The sequence below is a fragment of the Pelobates fuscus genome, chromosome 6 (genome assembly GCF_036172605.1).
Source record: "Pelobates fuscus isolate aPelFus1 chromosome 6, aPelFus1.pri, whole genome shotgun sequence".
Lineage (NCBI taxonomy): Eukaryota > Metazoa > Chordata > Amphibia > Anura > Pelobatidae > Pelobates > Pelobates fuscus.
Window position 1 is genome coordinate 237,206,148 of NC_086322.1, and position 17,871 is coordinate 237,224,018.

General features: G+C 45.3%; 2 protein-coding genes across 3 annotated transcripts in view; one reads left to right on the top strand and one right to left on the bottom strand.

Moving 5' to 3' along the window:
• The window catches only part of DNAJC7 (DnaJ heat shock protein family (Hsp40) member C7), a 118,479-nt gene extending 118,318 nt beyond the window's left edge, over nt 1-161 (bottom strand). Inside the window, exon 1 of the mRNA XM_063458903.1 lies at nt 42-161. Coding sequence (XP_063314973.1) covers nt 42-115 — 74 coding nt within the window. The 5' untranslated portion in view covers nt 116-161. The remainder of the gene's footprint in view (nt 1-41) is intronic.
• Nucleotides 162-236: 75 nt separating this feature from the next.
• Nucleotides 237-17,871, top strand: part of NKIRAS2 (NFKB inhibitor interacting Ras like 2) — a 30,803-nt gene continuing 13,168 nt past the window's right edge. The window contains exons 1-3 of one of the 2 annotated variants that reach the window (XM_063458904.1): nt 237-299; nt 1,314-1,383; nt 7,157-7,398. In XM_063458904.1, coding sequence (XP_063314974.1) covers nt 252-299; nt 1,314-1,383; nt 7,157-7,398 — 360 coding nt within the window. In that variant the 5' untranslated portion in view covers nt 237-251. Of the gene's footprint in view, nt 300-886; nt 1,384-6,042; nt 6,149-7,156; nt 7,399-17,871 lie in introns of those variants that run through there. The other variant, XM_063458905.1, reaches the window with a different exon arrangement.

Sequence of the window (17,871 nt, forward strand, 5' to 3'; positions counted from 1 at the left end):
TAAGCCCCCGCCTCTTGAGGGGTTTCCAATCACCCTTTTACCTCTCCCGTTCCTCATGGGTCCTCTCCGGTTCATCTGTCGCCATCATCACGTCGCAACCCGCGGTGGCAGCCATCTTACCGCCGGCTTAGAGGGGAAGGAGAAAGCAGCGCGACTTCCGGGTCCTCCAAGCTAGAGCAAGCAAAGCCGAGTTCGCACCATAGAGACGAAGCAACGGATACAGACAGTCTCGGAACCTTAGCCGTCCATCAATGAGACTGGCAAAATGCCCTTCTTTCTGCCTACCCGTTGCAGGAAAAGTTAAGTTGTCATGGAAACTGTAATGCTGTATTAAAATTGCATCTGGTGAGGTTTTATATGCCAAATAAAGCAAAAGTCTTATGGTGTTTTGAGTGTTCCTTTAAAAACGCTTTTGCTTGCGTAAAGATATTCAAGGTCATTACACAGATGAGAGCACGTTAGTAGCAACGTGCTTATTGACAGCTATGGCGATTGGCTATCAAGCTGTCTATCATGCAAGTACCTCTGGATAACAAAAGTGACTCCATGACACAAATAACTTTACTGGTGCTTCCCCTTTCCCTCTCAGTTTTATGTTGGAAAGTATCAAAGTTTCCTGTTTTTTGGCAGTTGGAATCATTAATTGATTTCATCTATTGTATTGACATTCTACTTGGTCCAAATTTTGTCCATGTTTGCGCATATGCTGGCCTGGAAAAAGGGCCGCCCCAAGACACTGTACTGCCTGGGTCGAAGGATGAAATGTTGCCCCCCTCTTCACCAAAACTATGCCCACACGTGAGAGCATGAGATGTGCAGCGTCAGGCGACCTGGAGTCCAGTAAAATCCTGAAACACATACTGATGAAAACACATGAAGCAATGCAAACACAGACCCATACAAAAATACACACACTGACAGATACACAGTGATTAATATAAACAGACTGACCCATCAGTTTGCTACGGTTCAAAGAATAAATCTTCATGTGAGAGTCAGGGTTTTCCACTAGTGACAATTGTGGGGATATCAAAGTAAAATTCAAATTTTAGATCAAAATGGCCAAACTGGAAAAATATTTTAGTCGGTTATGCTTCCAGTTTGGCTACGTTGGCCTTAAATGTTAAATTCACTTTGAATTCTCGATATTTCTAATTTTAATGAATAGTCTTCACAGTGTAAGTCTAACATATGCGGTATATGCAGCATTCTCAACAATAAAAGAACGGCTGTGGTTTCAAGTGCCACTAGATGGCGCTGTAACTTACTGTTAGGTCATTTCCTTACCTTCTGCTTTTTTCCCTCTCCTCAAGGCGTCTTTCCTCAATAGACCGGAAACAGGAAGGCTTTATAAACTGAACACTGAGCTGATATTGTTGAAAGGTATGTAGTGTATTTACTAATATTTGATCATCTTTAGTAACATTTTTTAACTTTACATCCAATAACCATAACGCACTATTGTTTTCTTCCAAAGATCACTTTACTCTCGCCCCCCGCCCCCCCATCCCATGTATAAGCTTAGCAGCCTCCTTGTAACTCATTGTTCTGCTGCTATTTGTTGAGAGAGACACACAAACACACTCACCATCACCACTACGTAATGTATAGTCCAAACATATAGCAAATGCTATAATTATACTAAAACAATAGATGAAACAAATGTTGTTACTACTTAAATCCTGCCTCATGTGCATTTATTTTTGCTATTAGATCCAAATCGCTGTTTAGTGGACTGTACCTATTGTGTGCTCTACTTTAGAACATTTTACTTAAATACAATGGTGCACCATTTTTTGCCAATTTCGTTAAAGTGAATTAAAATATTTAGTTCTACACTGTTGCAAAGTACTTTAGAAACAGTGTTTTGTTGTTTTTGTTAACTTGTAGGATTTCACCTTCCCTGGTTCACAGCCTGGCAGGCTACTTTTGTTCAGGGAATGTGCAGGATGTGAGAATATATTGGAATTATTACAAATTGATGTATGTGTAAATATATATATATATATATATATATATATATATATATATATATATATATATTTTTTTTTTTTTTTTCTGTAAATATGTTGATTTGACTTTTTGTTTGTGTGAATTATTTTTTCTGATCATTGTTTTCTTTCTGAATACAAGTAAATAAATGTAATGTTTTACTTACTACCAGTAGGTTTGGGTAATTCTCCAGTATTATTATTATTTTGTTTTAGTTTAATTTTATTTACTAAAGGTTACCCCCTTTTTGCATAGATTACCTATACGTCGTGTTCCCCTCTCTTTTTGAGTTAACTAATAAGTAATAATTTTAATTTAATACAATTTAAAAAATAATAATATGCAAACAGATGTAAACTTGCTGACTTGTCATGGGTTGCACAATTTACTAACAAATGATAGTGCATTAAATGTCAAGTATGCATTAACCCCTTAAGGACTGAGCCAAATGTACATGTTGTGAACAGAACAAAACGTAAAGAAAACCTGGCATTTACGCTATATGTCTGTCCAACCGTAATTCACCTCTTTAATATTAAATGCACCACCCCCTTATTATATATCATTTTATTCAGGGGAAACAGGGCTTTCATTTAATATCAAATATTTAGCTATGAAACATAATTTAATATGAAAAAAATGGGAGAAAACAAGAAATTTTGTTATTTTTTTTTAGTTCTACATGACATTTTAACTGTCAATGTCATAATACTGTTTGCTTTTACTGCAATAAAATACACATATTTGTATTCAGCAAAGTCTTAAGTGTAAAACAGTAGCCCCTATGTACAGGTTTTATGGTGTTTTGGGAAGTTACAGGGTCAAATATAGCACTTTACATTTGAAATTGAAATTCGCCAGATTGGTTACGTTGCCTTTGAGACTGTATAGTAGCCCAGGAATTAAATTTAGACCCATAATGGCATACCATTTGCAATAGTAGACAACCCAAGGGATTGCAAATGGGGTATGTCCAGTCTTTTTTAGTAGCCATTTGGTCACAAACACTGGCCAAAGTTAGCATTAGTATTTGTTTGTGTGTGAAAAATGCAAAAAACGCCAATTTTGGCCAGTGTTTGTGACTAAGTGGCTACTAAAAAAGACTGGACATACCCCATTTGCAATACCTTGGGTTGTCTACTATTGCAAATTGTATGCCATCATAGGGGTAATTTTCATTCTTGGGCTTCCATAGGGTCACAAATGCAACGTAAGCAATCTGGCGAATTTTAATGTGAAAAAAATGAAACACAAGCCTTATATTTGACATGTAACTTTTGAAAACACCATAAAACCTGTACATGAGGGGGGTACTGTTGTATTCGGGAGACTTAGCTGAACACAAATATTTGTGTTTCAAAACAGTAAAAAGTATCACAGCAATAATATCGTCCGTGTAAGTGCTGTTTGTGCGTGAAAAATGCAAAAACTTCACTTTTACTGGCGATATCATCGTTGTAGTACATTTTACTGTTTTGAAACAGTACATTTTACTGTTTTGAAATATTTGTGTTCAGCGAAGTCTCCCGAGTAAAACAGTACCCCCCATGTACAGGTTTTATGGTGTCTTGGAAAGTTATAGGGTTAAATATAGTGCTAGCAAATTAAATTCCCTATACTTTCGGCAGGTCCCGCTAATTGTAATTAATTAGGATACCTAATTATGTAAAAATATTACATAAATATATGTGTAGAATTAATATATGTATATATATACATATATATATTTTTTTTATATTTGTATTTTTATATATATATAGTGATATAAGAATGAAAAATATAGGCGCACACCTGGTTAAGTGTTATTCAATTTACTGTGTCCATAAATTCAAAATGCAAGAGATCAACGTTTCAACCTATTAAGGTCTTTATCAAGATCAGAACATATAACATTTCAATAAGTGCATATTTATAAGAATATAAAATAATTGCTTACCAAGTGAAGTGCAAAGATCCTCCCCAAACGATCGGAACCCGGAAGTGTGCAGAAACCGAGGGTGACGTCATTACGTGACGCTACGTCCCGTGGTAATTACAACGGTTGCTAAGCAACCTGAAGTGATATTGAAAGTGAAGGAATAAAATATATTTTCGCTGCCTGATTCACCCTGGTATGTATCGTATTTTTACTTTTTAAGGAAGAGTGCCAAACCTATCTTTACTTTCATATATACGTATATATTTATGTATATAGATATATATATATATTATTTCGTTCTACGTGTATTTTAAAATAAATATATATATTTACAGTTAGTCCCCCTGCTGGCAATGCCTGAGCCAGCTAACTCGGCCATGTGGCCCCCAGGAGTGAGGATCTGCCGCGGGGGGCTCCCTGGGAGTCCCCCCAACCGCGATCGCCGGCGACCGGGTAAGTAAGAAAAAAACGGAGGGCGTACTATTACGCCCGGCGGCGTTTAGAGCCTCTTAAAATAGGGCGTAATAGTACGCCCTCCAGTCTTAAAGGGTTAAGGGGATGCTATGAGGAATAAAGTGTTAAAATGTATTTATTTACTCACCTGATCACAGTGCCAATGTCCCTCAGCGCTGGGTCACAGCTCTGCCTCCTCTGACATCCCTCGACGAGCGGGCACTAATGCACATTAGATCTCCCCATAGGAAAGCAATGAATCAGTGCTTTCCTATAGGGGAAAATCTGACGCTGATGCAGAGCATAAGGACGTCGATTTTCAGTTACCGGACCAAAGGTCCGTTAGGATCCAGGAAGCGCAACCAGTGGCTTTCTGGGAGATAGGCACTGGAGGCAGACTTAATGCTGCAATGTAATTATTGCAGTTTCTCTGGAATAGTGCCCTGAGGGTGCCCCCATCCTCAGGGTCCCCCTCCCGTGGTGCTGAAGGGGTTAAAACCCCTTCAGCAACTTACCTTATTCCAGCGCCGGGCTCCCTCGGCGTTGGTGACCTCTTCTCCCCCGCCGCCGTCAGCTCCCTCTGCCGACGTGAGCTGAATGCGCATGTGCAACCAGTGCCGTGCGCGCATTCAAAGTGTCCATAGGAAAGCCTTGAGAAAAGGACGCTGTGCGTGATGGAGGCATAATATGCCTCCAGCGTCGCAGATGCGCCTCTAGTGGCTATCCGGAAGACAGCCACTAGAGGCTGGCTTAACCCCAAATGTAAACATAGCAGTTTCTCTAAAACTGCTCTGTTTGCATCTGAAGGGTTAAAACCTGAGGGACATTGCACCCAGACAACTTCATTGAGCTGAAGTGGTCTGAGTGACTATAGTGTCCCTTTAATGTCTAAAACATTTACTTTTATAGCGTACCTCACTCCGCTTGCCAAAGGGTGCAAATTTGAAATTAGAAAACTTTGACATCGATCACCTTCCCACGAGGTGCTGCTAGCTTGCTTGGTATCTAAACACTGTGTCACAGAGAGCTTTTCCCGCCGGATCTAGAGGAAGGAGGGACTACTTGTTTGTAAAAGTTCCGGGGCAACCGCTCTGATGACGTCAGTGCGGAACAACAATTTAAAATTAATAGCGGACACAACCACTATTTAGTAGAGATGGCCCCAATGAAAACATGCATTACATTATGCAATTTTAATTGTGCTCATGTTAAAAAAAATGGCTTGTAAAACTTGCAGAAGCCTTGTCTGAAGCCTTTGCAACCCTCCAGTTCTTGCCCAGTCTTTCCATGGCTGTACAATCTCATACATCCCAATGCAGCTCAATGAGAAGCTGTAGTGGTTCTGGTGACTATAGTATTTCTTTAAGAATTGTATTTTTGTCATTGGGGGAAAAAAAACTGGTTCCTAAATTTTTTAGCTGGCTCCTACATTGAAAGCAAATTTGTCAAGCCCTGTGCGTATTTTTATGAAAGTATATATTTACAGCTTTTCAAAATATCAGTTCTGGTTTTATATCTTTTAATGTTAATTTGTTATGTTATGACTATTCCACAATCCATAAAGCTGTTCATATTCATAACTATAACCACTGTGCATTTAAAGTGAACCTGCTGTATGTTACACAATAAAAGTCTGGGATTGTTTCCATAGGTATAACTCGTGCTTTTGTTTCCTTCAGCACCGCTGTAAGATGGGAAAGAGTTGTAAGGTGGTAGTATGTGGGCAGCACTTCGTAGGAAAAACAGCCATTTTAGAACAGCTGTTGTATGGAAACCATGTGGCTGGTAAGTAAATATAAAGGTCTGCACAAAAGCACTATCTTCTTCCTTTTAACATTAAATTAATTCTGTTTTGTGGTGGTTATGTGCAATTAAAGTTAGTTAATTCTGCTGAGGCAGTAAACACAACACAACACATGCAAATTTAAATCACACCATGGAGTTTCTTACATATTTCCAACAACTATACTCACTCTGCTTTTCCATTTGATGTCATGTACACTGACTGAAACAGCTGTTTACACTGTTCAGCAACAACATTTAAACCACTTACAGGTGAAGTGAATGATTATATCAATACAATGCCACGTATTAATGGGTTGGATATATTAGGCACAAGTGACCAGTCAATTCTTAAATTTTATGTGTTTGACGCAGGAAAAAATGGACAAGTGAAAAATGATTACTTTGACAAGGGCAAAAATAATGATGGCTAGATGACTGGGTCAGAGCCGCTCCAAAACTGCAGGTCTTGTGGGGTGTTACCAGTTTGCAGAGGTTAGTACCTACCCCAAGTCGTGCAAGGAAGGTCGTCGGTGAACCGGCATCAGGATCATGGGCGCCCAAAACACATTGATGCACATGGGGAGCGGAGTCTACACCTTATAGCAGAGAGCTGGACGAATATGTTCTCGTGGCTTCATGTCTCTTATCACCCATATTTCTTAGAAGACATCATTGTGTATCTTTGAGTTTGTGTTTCTCAGTAATCTGCATGTTGTTCTCCTCATTTGGTGAGGTGCATCTCCCTATATACATGGCATTCATAAAATTACTCCAACATCCTAATTTAATAATTTACCAGGGCCGATACATGGACTGGGTCTGGCAAGGAATGTAAAATTTGGGGTGTCCGTTTGTACCCTTGAGTCATTGCTCCACAGAATCTGTTGTTGTGCAACTTATATGCTGTTTGTTTATATCTATATTAAGTGCATACACACCTGCCTCTTACTATATCCATAATGGGTTATATCCATAACTTACTATCTATGGATATAATATATTTTTCAGGCTCTGATACCATAGAGACCCAAGAGGATATATACATTGGATCAGTTGAGACGGATCGTGGAGTACGTGAGCAAGTTCGATTTTATGACACACGAGGATTAAGAGATGGAGTTGAACTACCCAAACACTGTTTCTCAGGCACAGATGGGTATGTTCTGGTTTACAGTGTGGACAACAAAGACTCTTTTAAGCGCCTTGAAGCCCTAAAGAAAGAGATAGATAGGTCCAAGGATAAGAAAGAGGTATGCAAATAATTTATCTAATCATTTGTTACGGGGACACTGTAGGCACCAAAACTACTTTATCTTGATGAAGTGGTTTTGGTGTATCGAGCATGCCACTGCAGTCTCAATTCTCAATTTTCTGCCATTTCAAAATGTATGCATCCCCTAGCTGTCACTCACAAAGCCTCCCTGCATACATCCTGAAAAACAAGTGTAAAGATTTTAGACTTTCCTCATAGCACAATATGTTTTATTTGTAATTTATTTTCCTCTGTTCTGTTAATTGCCTGCAGGTGCCTCTTAATTGAACACACTGTGCTGTCAATGAAAAGTATTTTTTTTTTCATGGATACTGTATGAGTCACAGCCAGGGGAGGTCTGGCTAGGACTGCATAAACAAAGTGATATAACTCTCAAATGACAGATAATTGAGCAGGGGTATGATTTGTACACCAAAAGCATAATGTGTACACCAAATTTTTTTGTTGTTGCCTATAGCGTCCCTTGAAGCATATTTGTCCATAAATGTTTGGATTACAGATATTCTTTGTGCAATCTAATTAGAAGTTACTTAATGAATAAATTTTCTTCTTCATATATGGTAAAAGGACACTATAAGTACCAAAACAACTTTAATTTAATGAAGCCATTTTGTTGTATAGATTGTCACGAACATACCCAAGTGTATGCGCGACTTGGTTCTTGGTTAAAATTCACTATTTGTCTGCACTAGACCAGAAATAATGATAAAAATCCCCCTTAACACCACCTACACTTAATTATAATAATATAAATATTAATATTTTATAACACTGCCACCACCCAGACAATTCATGAATGAGGTGCCTTGTTCCCACTAGCAAATTAGACTAAAACTGAACAAAGTAAGATTTAACAAAATATCTGTGATTTCAAATTACTAATTAAGTGGTCTAATCAGGTAACCTGCGTATTTACCTGACAAAGGAAGAACTTAATAATGGCATATTTATTATGAACAAAACCATAGTCACGGTGCATATAAAAAACAGATAACACATTATTTAAACCAACAACAGATACAAATAAAAAGGAGAAATTAACAAAAGTCCCAATTACTCACATATATTCTTTTTTTTTTTTTGTAAATCAAGTTTTTATTGATAGAAAAATAGGTTAGAGGTGGGCACGCAGGCCCTCAGGGAACATTTGGTGAAACATGTAGTAGGTTAACATTTTTACAGGTAACATAGGTGTATACAAGTGTAAACAGGGTTCGATTTTATAGCATTGCCATGTATCAATAATTTTACGAGATCTGTTCCTGAGTTATAGTCAGAGCACAAAGGGTCTGGGCGTCAACATGTTTTGAGGCCTGGAGCATACAGATGTTTTAGGGTGGGATGGGTGTACTAACGGCCATAGGTATTAAACAGGTGGTGTTCATTGGTCACGTTGGGTTCCCAGACCGTCGTCTGTAAGGGTATGTCGTGCGGGGTAGTTCTAAAAGGGAGGTGTGATCTACCTGGAGATCATGTGGGGGGGGGGGCTTGATGGGGTATTGTTAGGTGTTGGTATTAGGATAGTGGAAGTAGCGGGGGGGGGGGGGTGGGTGTGATCCGTGTGGGTCGAGTTTGTGTGATCAGTCTCCTCCTATCTTGCCACATTCTATTATGTATTGGCTTCGCACTTTGGGCGTTTGCGGCTCTCCCCCGAGGGTGGGCATAGGTGGAAAAATGTAGGGGTGCTGCTACTCGATCTAGTTCGGTGATGGTTATATGGCCAGGGAGGGTGGTCTGTGTCCAAGTGGAAGCACTGACTGTTCCTGTGGTTGTGTTATGGCATGACGGGGGTGAAGAGTGGATAGGTATGCCTGGTAATGCGTGGTGCGATGTGATCTTGGACCGAACTCGTCCGTGGCGTTTCGGGGAGAGGTGGTGTGGAAGTCTAGTGTGTGTATGTTGCGGAACCTCAGGGCGGCTGCACACGTCCCAGGGCCTTGTCGCAAAGTTGTTCCCTCGGGATGTATGTTCCCCAGTGGTGTCCGTGTGAGGCGCCCCTCGTTGTGTTCCCTGCGAGGGTGTGGGCTATGTCTCTAGGGGTCTTCCTGTAGTCGCGTTCAAATGTGGTCTAGGAAGGTCACTGTAAGGGGTATAGGTTCAAGTGCTCGTCCAGTCGGTAGGGGCGTTTCTGTCTCTCGGTCGTTTGTGTCAAGTATGTGTTATATTAGCGTCACAGTCTGCATGAGTGGGTGTGATATAGTGGTCTCGGGTTGTGTTGTGTGTATCGTAGGTGTCGTGGACGTGTAACTGTCCCACGGCCCGTCTGCGTCCCGAGCACCACTTATGGTCTTGCCCGGTAGGTGTACCATGGTGACCAGGCTTCAGCAAATTGTGTCTCCCTGCCCGTCAGTTCCGCTTTTAGGGCTTCGGCAGATCTGATATCCTCGACTCTGCGGATCCATTCTTCCCTTGTGGGGATGCTTGTCTTCTTCCAGTATACCGGTATGAGTGATTTGGCTGCGTTGAGTAGGTGGCGTAGGATAGACTTTTTGTAGGCAGATACTGGTTGGGAGGAGATGTGTAATAAGGCTAATTCTACCGACCAGTCAAGGTTATCACCCAGGATTAATTGAATGTCGGTTTTAGTTCGGTTCCAGTAGGGAGCAATCTGTTCACAGTCCCACCATAGGTGTTGCATGGTGCCCCTGTCCTCCTGGCATCTCCAGCACGTTGGCGGTGTGGTGGGAAAGATTCTGTGGAGTAACACTGGTGTGCGATACCACATGGAGAGTAATTTATAATTTACCTCTTGGTAGTGGGAACTAGAGGAGCTTTTATGCTGCCATATCAAGGCCTTGTCCCATTGCGTTGATGTAAAGGTCTTATTCATGGCCTGTTCCCAGTGTCGTTTAAAGGTGTTATTTTCCAGTTCGGGGCTGGTTAGTAGATGTTGGTAGAGTTTTGAGATAGCATTTTCCAATGGGGTGCCCTGAGAGCACAACTTCTCGTACCAGGTTAAGTCTCTGTGGAGCCTATCTTTGTGTGGGATTGCGTCATAGTAGTGCTTTAGCTGCATGTATCTGAAGACTGCCATATGTGAGCGTGGTCGTGTGTCCAGTAGGGAGTCCAAGGATCTCAGACTGCCGTTCCTAGTGGCTTTGTATATTGGGATGTAGTCTGTTTCGCCCATGAAAGACCAGGCAGTTGGCGGCAGTCCGCCCCCTATGTCGGGATTATGGGCGATGGGTAACAAGGGGCTGGGGGTAGGGGAAATTTGTGTCGCCTCCCTGAGGGTTTCCCATGTGAGGAGGGTTTGTGTGATCGGGTCGCTATCTACGTTCCTGTTGGTCCTCGTTGCTTGCTTCCTCCAGATTGCCGCTTTCAGGTCGGTGTCCCTGCCTTCTCGATCCAGGAGCACCCATTGTTTGGTCGTCTCATTGTCATGCCACTCCAGGATCCTCTGTAACGTAGCTGCTTGGTGATATTTTCTGAAGTCGGGGAGTGCTAAGCCCCCCCTGTGTCTAGGCCTGCAGAGAATGTCGTGGCGTATCCTGGACCTCTCCCCCCTCCATACATATTTGATGACCGCAGATTTTAGGGACGAAAAGAATTTGGCTGGTAGGGCTATCGGTATAGTCTGGAACAGGTATAGGATCCTTGGCAGGATATTCATTTTAAGGACCGCTATCCTGCCGTGCCACGAGATGTATGGGTGGGACCATTTCTGTAAGTCGTTTTCGATGCTCGACCGGAGTTTTGTAAAATTGCGCGGGTATATGTCCTGGTCGTCCGCGGTGACCCAGATGCCCAAGTATCGCATCTCCACTGTGCACCACCGGAATGGGAATTGTGAACTGAGGGCCGAGTATTCCGCCCGGGGAGTGGTGACATTGAGCGTTTCACATTTCGCCAAATTGAGTTTGAACCCCGATATTCGGCCGAACCTGTCCATCTCCGAGAGTACACACGGCAGTGTGATTCGAGGTTGTGAGATAAAGAACAGAAGGTCATCCGCGTAGGCAGCCACCTTATGTTCCGTGCCCTGCCAGGTGTAGCCGTGGATGTCTGGACAGTCCCGGATCGCCTGCAGGAGTGGTTCTAATGCGAGTGCAAACAGGAGCGGCGACAGGGGGCAGCCCTGTCTGGTCCCATTTGCGATACCAAAGCTGGCCGTCAGCGCTCCATTGACCCTAACCGCCGCTCTCGGCTTACTGTATAAAGCCTTGATCCACGTCATAGTCCTCTGACCAAAGCCCAAATATTGCAGTGTATGGAACATGTAGTCCCAGTTGACCCGGTCAAATGCCTTCTCGGCGTCCGTAGATAGTAGAAGGAGCTGTTTCTGATGTTTCCGTGCATGGTGTTGAATGGAAAATAGTCGTAGCGTGCTGTCTCGTGCTTCCCGGCCTGGGATGAACCCCGTTTGGTCCACGTGGACCAGGCTCGGTAGTGTCTTTTGGAGTCTGGTCGCCAGTACTTTCGTCAGGAGTTTGGTGTCTACATTCAGTAGGGAAATCGGACGATAGCTGCCGCATTGTTCCGGATCTTTGCCGGGTTTAAGCAGGACTGTGATTGTCGCCGTCAGGGATTCCGTACCGAAGCTGCCTCCGTCTGCGACTCTGTTGATCGCCTTCATTAGCCAGGGCAAGAGTATCTCGGCGAAGTGTTTATAGTATCCCGTGGAGAATCCATCCGGGCCAGGAGCTCGTCCAGCTTTCGTGTTCTTCAGTGCTGCAGCCAGGTCTTCTGTAGTAATTGGTTCGTCTAGTGCGGTCACTGCTTCAGGGTTCAGCCGTTTTCGTACGTTGCTCTCCAAGTATGCTCTGGCGAGTGTCGAGGATTCTTGTCTGCGCGTCGGGCTCTCCGAGGTGCGGAGGTTATAGAGAGCATTGTAGTATTCCCGAAATTCATTAGCTATTTCTTCCGGGTACGGGGATGTGCTGCCGTTTGTTAGTCGTAGCTTTCTCACCTGGGTGCGGGGTGTGTCTCCTTTCAAAAGGTGTGCGAGGAGCTTTCCACCTTTATTCGCGTGGGCATAGAAGAATGATTTAGATCTCTGAAGTGATCGGTGGTATCTCTGTGTGAGTAGGGTCAGTAGATGTTGCCTGGCTTCTGTCAGTGCATCGTAGGTCGCGGACAGCTGGGAGTGTTTATGTTGCATTTCTAGGCGTGTGATGGATTTGTACGCTTCAGCCATCGCGTTGGTCAGGTCTTTCCGTTTTCGCGTAGCGATACTGATTAGAGTGCCTCGAATCACGCTCTTATGAGCTTCCCACACCGTTACCGGGGACATCTCGTCCGTCCCGTTTTCGGTGAAATAAGATCCCAAGGCCCGTGAGATTTCCCCTCTCACTCCGGCGTCTTGGAGTAGTGATTCGTTCAGTCGCCACGTCCAAGTTGCTGGCTTAAATAGTGGGGATTCTAGTTCCACCAGGACCGGGCCATGGTCTGACCATGAGGCCGGTTCTATGTTGGCCGACCGTAGACGAGAGAGTCCGTCTTGTTTGACGAACACGTAGTCTATTCGGGAATATCGGTTGTGTATCACCGAATAGTGTGTATAGTCTTTGACGGAGGGGTGGGTCGCTCTCCAGCAGTCTACTAAAGTCAATTTGTCCAAAGATTTGCGGATGGTCCTGATGCGGGCCTGGGATAGGCAACTGTGGACAGTAGAGGAGTCCATGAGAGGGTCTAGGGGAGCATTAAAATCTCCGCCCACTATCAGCGCCCCTTCTGAGAAATCGTGGAGCTTGTCCAGTGTCCCACGTAGGAATTGCGATTGTTTCGAGTTGGGTGCATATATGGTTGCGAGGGTGTATAGCCTGTCGGCTATTGTGCCTTTCAGAAAGAGGTAGCGACCGTTTCCGTCGGCCATTCTATCTAACTCCTGAAAGCCCAGATTCGCAGCTAGGAGAATCGCTACCCCCGCTCGGCGAGCCTCTGGGTGGTTGTTACAATAGCTCACCGGGTAGTGGGGGCTCCTAAGTTTGGGGGCCGCGTTCTCCCTGAAGTGGGTTTCCTGCAACATTGCTATCGAAACGTGTTTTTGTCGCAGGGATCGTAAAAGGTGGGAACGGCGTTCCGGTATATTAAGCCCTCTGCAGTTGATGGTCATGACGGACAGGGGTGCACTGCTGTATGCCATAGCGCTTTCGTGGCCCCTTGTCCGGTACGCGAATGGATTGTTCGGGCGAGACGGGCAGTCGGGAAAGCAGTGGCAGTTAGTAATGTCAGGAGTGTGACTATGAGGCGTACCGTCTGATGTGTCTAGTTTAGTCCTGAGTATAGTCAGGGGGACAGGGGTCCCTCGGGTCTCGGTGTGAGGTCGACTCTCGTGGGGGTGTCCCTGCTAGCTATCTTTGCTTGGCTAGGACGTGCGCAGTCGCCGCCAGGGATAGTGTGGGTGGAAGTAAGTATGTGCGGGTGTGTATGGGGGGGGGGGGGGGTGTGAGGGATGTGTGCAATGGGTTGTAGTGGAGAGGGGGGGGAAGATAAGGGAAAGATTAGGGTGGAATAAGTTAAAATAAGGGCGAGTCAGGTGTGCTCGCCCTCAGGGGAGCGTCCCCAGCGGGGGTGAAGGTACCCCGCTATCTCCTAGAAAAGGAGAGTCACTAGCGCCAAGCTTCCCTCCGATGGCCAGATCGGTAGGTGGGAGACCTGGTGCTCCTCTGGGGGTTTTTGCGCCGGTGGTAGTGTAGAGCAGTGGTTGGATTTCCGTCCAGGAGTTGTGTGATCTGGGTGTTATAGATAAGTCTGGTTCCAGTTTTATACGCTCCGTCCAGTACCCTGCCCTAGTGTGTAGTCGTGGGTAAGGTCACCTTAGAGGGGATCAAACAACGTCATAGCATTTCAAACATCGTGAGTATATGCAGTTATAATAGCAGCAATAGCAATAACAACAGCAATAATAATAATAACAACCGGTAGCCTCCCTTTCCCGCCCCATCCGTAGAAGCTACCTTACAGGCAGTTATTCCAGTTCCCCACCCCCTGGGTCGACCCCTGTGGCCTTTGTCCCTGCAACCCGCCCAGTGTTGTGCGCCGGTGGTGAGTGTATTCTATTGTCTATATGGGAGTTAAGGGTGTGGGTTAGCTGTGGTTGGCTAGCGTTTTATCCTAGTCCCAAGATACATGTGAGGCTCGCTAGGGGTCATACATGAGCGGGTTCCAGGTGTCCGTCCCGTGAAATCTACTGCACTTAGGTCACTCCCTGCAGCATCTATAGTATTAACCAGGTTGTCTGTGCCCCACCGCTTTTAAACCAGTGTTAGTTGCCCCGGTGTCCAGTTCTGTACCCAGTCTGACATCCCCATTCAGAGAGTAGGAGGTGTAAAATAACAACATTAGATATGACGGGCAAATAAACATATAAAGGGATATATTAGCGAAACATGTATATGACAATATGGTAGTTGTGGGTACTTAGCAATTGCGGATAGTCTCAGGATCCAGCTGTTGAAAATGTCCCATAGATCTGTCAAAGCAGCGGTGTTCAATGTTGTTTCCTGCGTAACAGCGTCCCATGTGTCAACGGTGGAGAGGAGGGCAACAGTGATGACATCTGGACAGGGACCAGGCAGTCCATGAACCCCTATTCCCCCTTCCCCTCCCACCCCAACATGGTTGAACCCTTGGGCCCTTGTATACACTTTTGGATGAGGGTTTGGGTGTCCGGGGCCGTAGAGGGGAATGAAAAACGAGGTCATCGGTGCAGCATGTGCGATGGGGTCAGAGCTGTGCAAGTCCGTAGGTCCATGGAGATGGGGCGTCTAGTACCCAGCCGGGGGCACCAGCAACGTTCTTGTGGCGGGTTTCGGGCAAGTCAGAATATTTGGCAACGGTAGTCCAGTGTCGAGTTACAGTTCCGTGTAGACATCAGAGAGATGTGCAGTTCTGGGTTAGTAGGCCGTAAGGCATCACGGGGTAGGGGTAGTTCCAGGGTGCGTGGGGTGGAAGTTATCCGATGGGGCAACGTTATCGCTGGTTGTCATTAGTCTTGTCCCCCTCTTTCTTCCCGGCGGTGGCGGGGTGGTTCCAGTGGGGACCGGCCCCTGCGTCGACGTGACGCTCGTGGTGGTCTCGGGCCCGCCTCCAGCGGACCCAACACCCAGTCCGGTACAGTCACATGTGGTAGGCCGAGGTCTTCTAGGAATTTGGGGATCTCTTCCGGCCAGTGAATGGCTATCCACCCGTTTTGGTGTTTCGCCATAAGGGCGAATGGGAAGCCCCATTTGTACGCAATGTTGCGTTCACTAAGGAGTGTGGTGATGGGTCTTAGTGCTCTTCTAGCCTCTAGGGTTATTGGGGACAGGTCATTGAATAAAGATACATGAGCCCCTTTGTAGTCCCATGTGCGTTGGGATCTGGCCGCTTTCATGATGGCATCCTTGACTGCAAATGAGTGTAAGCAGCAGATGATGTCCCTAGGGCTGTCGTCTAAGGAGCGGGGTCTGAGTGCTCTGTGTGCCCTGTCATACCTGATCTCCATGGTGTTAGTGTCGGGCAAAATCAGGCGGAACAGGGCCGTCAGCTCGGTCTCAACTTGTTCCTCGCCATCTGCTTCTGGCAGGCCGCGTATCCGTATATTGCAGCGGCGTCCGCGGTTGTCTAGGTCCTCTGTTGTTCTCCGCAGTTGTAGGAGCATAGTGCCTTGACGGGCCACCGCTGTATCTGTGGCAGTCAGTCTAGCGTTAATGGCCTCATGGGAGCGCTCCAGGCCTTGCACGCGGGTACCTTGCGCCGCTACTTCCGTTCTAATGCCGGCTATTTCAGCTCGCAGGGCGTCCTGGATGGTCGTGGTCTGTACCAGCAGGTCTGCTTTGGTGACCATGTTGGCTGCTAGGGCGCGGATTTCATCCATGACCCCGTCCAGAGTGGAGGTAGACGGTGCCCCTGACATGGAGGAGGTAGACGCCATTTTGGGGCCTCCGGTTTCCTTATGTGAGTCCGCTGGAGAGTGAACGAAATCGTCCATCGGGCCCACCGGTTGTTGTGCTTGGGTTCCCCTTGGGGTTCTCGGAGGGTCCCCCCTGCGATTCCTTCCCATTAGGAGCAGTTTTAGCGTATTAAAAGGGCTTTGTTGGGACCGGTGGAGCGGAGCTCGAAGCTTAAGCGTCCATCCTGGTCGGCATCCAAGCCACGCCCCCCCTCACATATATTCTAAAGTGTCTTCTGCCCGGGCCAGAGGTAAGGCTTGCCTATAGGTGGAGGAAAGACGTACCTCTAGGAGCAATAAGTGACTTCCCACTTGTTTCATACTAACATCAATCCAAATAGAAACTTTTGCTTTTATTTTTTTGCTTGGCACAGAAATAATGATTGCATCTATGAATTTATTGCAAATCCATACATATGACTTCCCAATTATGACCTAATACAGCACACTTTAAAATTCCTTTTCAAATGGTTGCTCTATCCATATAAAGAAAAAAAGAAAAGGAATGAGTCCCACAGAAAGCACCTAGAAATAACCAACAAACCCAGTGGACAAAAATGAGCCCCAACTGGATGGCCACAACTTTGCCTGAAACCCCGATAGAGAATAAGAACCCTACCGGAGAGTCCGAAGGCTAGGAGAATTTTTTTTTTAAACAATTATGGCCTACTACAAGCATGTCAAACTCAAAGGCTAGCACGGGCCAAATAAACAAGGTTCAAGTTTATGTGGGCCGCAAAAATACAAAAACAAAAATTTTCGTCAAATGTATTTTTTTTAAAAAAAAGTACAGTATTAAAAAAAAACAGCCTCCCCCCCTACTAAATCTCAGTCCCCCCTCTACTAACTCCCAGCACCCCCTCTACTAAACCCCTGACCCTGTTTTTTTTTGTTTAGTTTTTTTTTAAAACCACAATTTTAGCCAACAAGCAGACTCCACTCACATTGCTGCTGCCAGTATGCGACTCTGGAGTCCAACCTCCTGGTATACCCCCAATGGCACCGTCCGCACCCTGTGCCAAAGCGTATCCTCCCGCTACTCCTTAAAACCCTGTGAAGGTGGAGCATGTTGACGTCATGTCGGAATGTGGCGTTGCGTGCGTCCGTGCACCTCCAGGTCCTCCACTGTCAAGCTGTGGCCATTGCAACACTGACCGACACACACTCACACACACTCTCTGACAGACAAACACACACACACTCACAGACAGACAATGTGGGGAGAGCAGGTGCCTACTCTGCTTTAACACTAAGCATGTACACGCGGCTTGCTGAGCCACAAAGTTATTTATTGTATGCCGCATGCTTGGCCTACAAGGAGAGTGGCCACAACCATTCATGTCGCAGAGAGGAGACAAAAGGCCTTTCCACTACCTGAGCGATGGAGAGTATAGCACAAAAATTAAGGCTTCAATTTTGGTAACCGATATAGTAGTAACCCGTTCACCCACCCCCCATTATACCCATGTTTCAGTCAGCCAAGGACATTACCCATCTGTCCACCGCTGACAACATAAACTCTTTACCTTCATGGTAACAGGAAGACAATACATAGATACCCTTCCCAGTAAACTG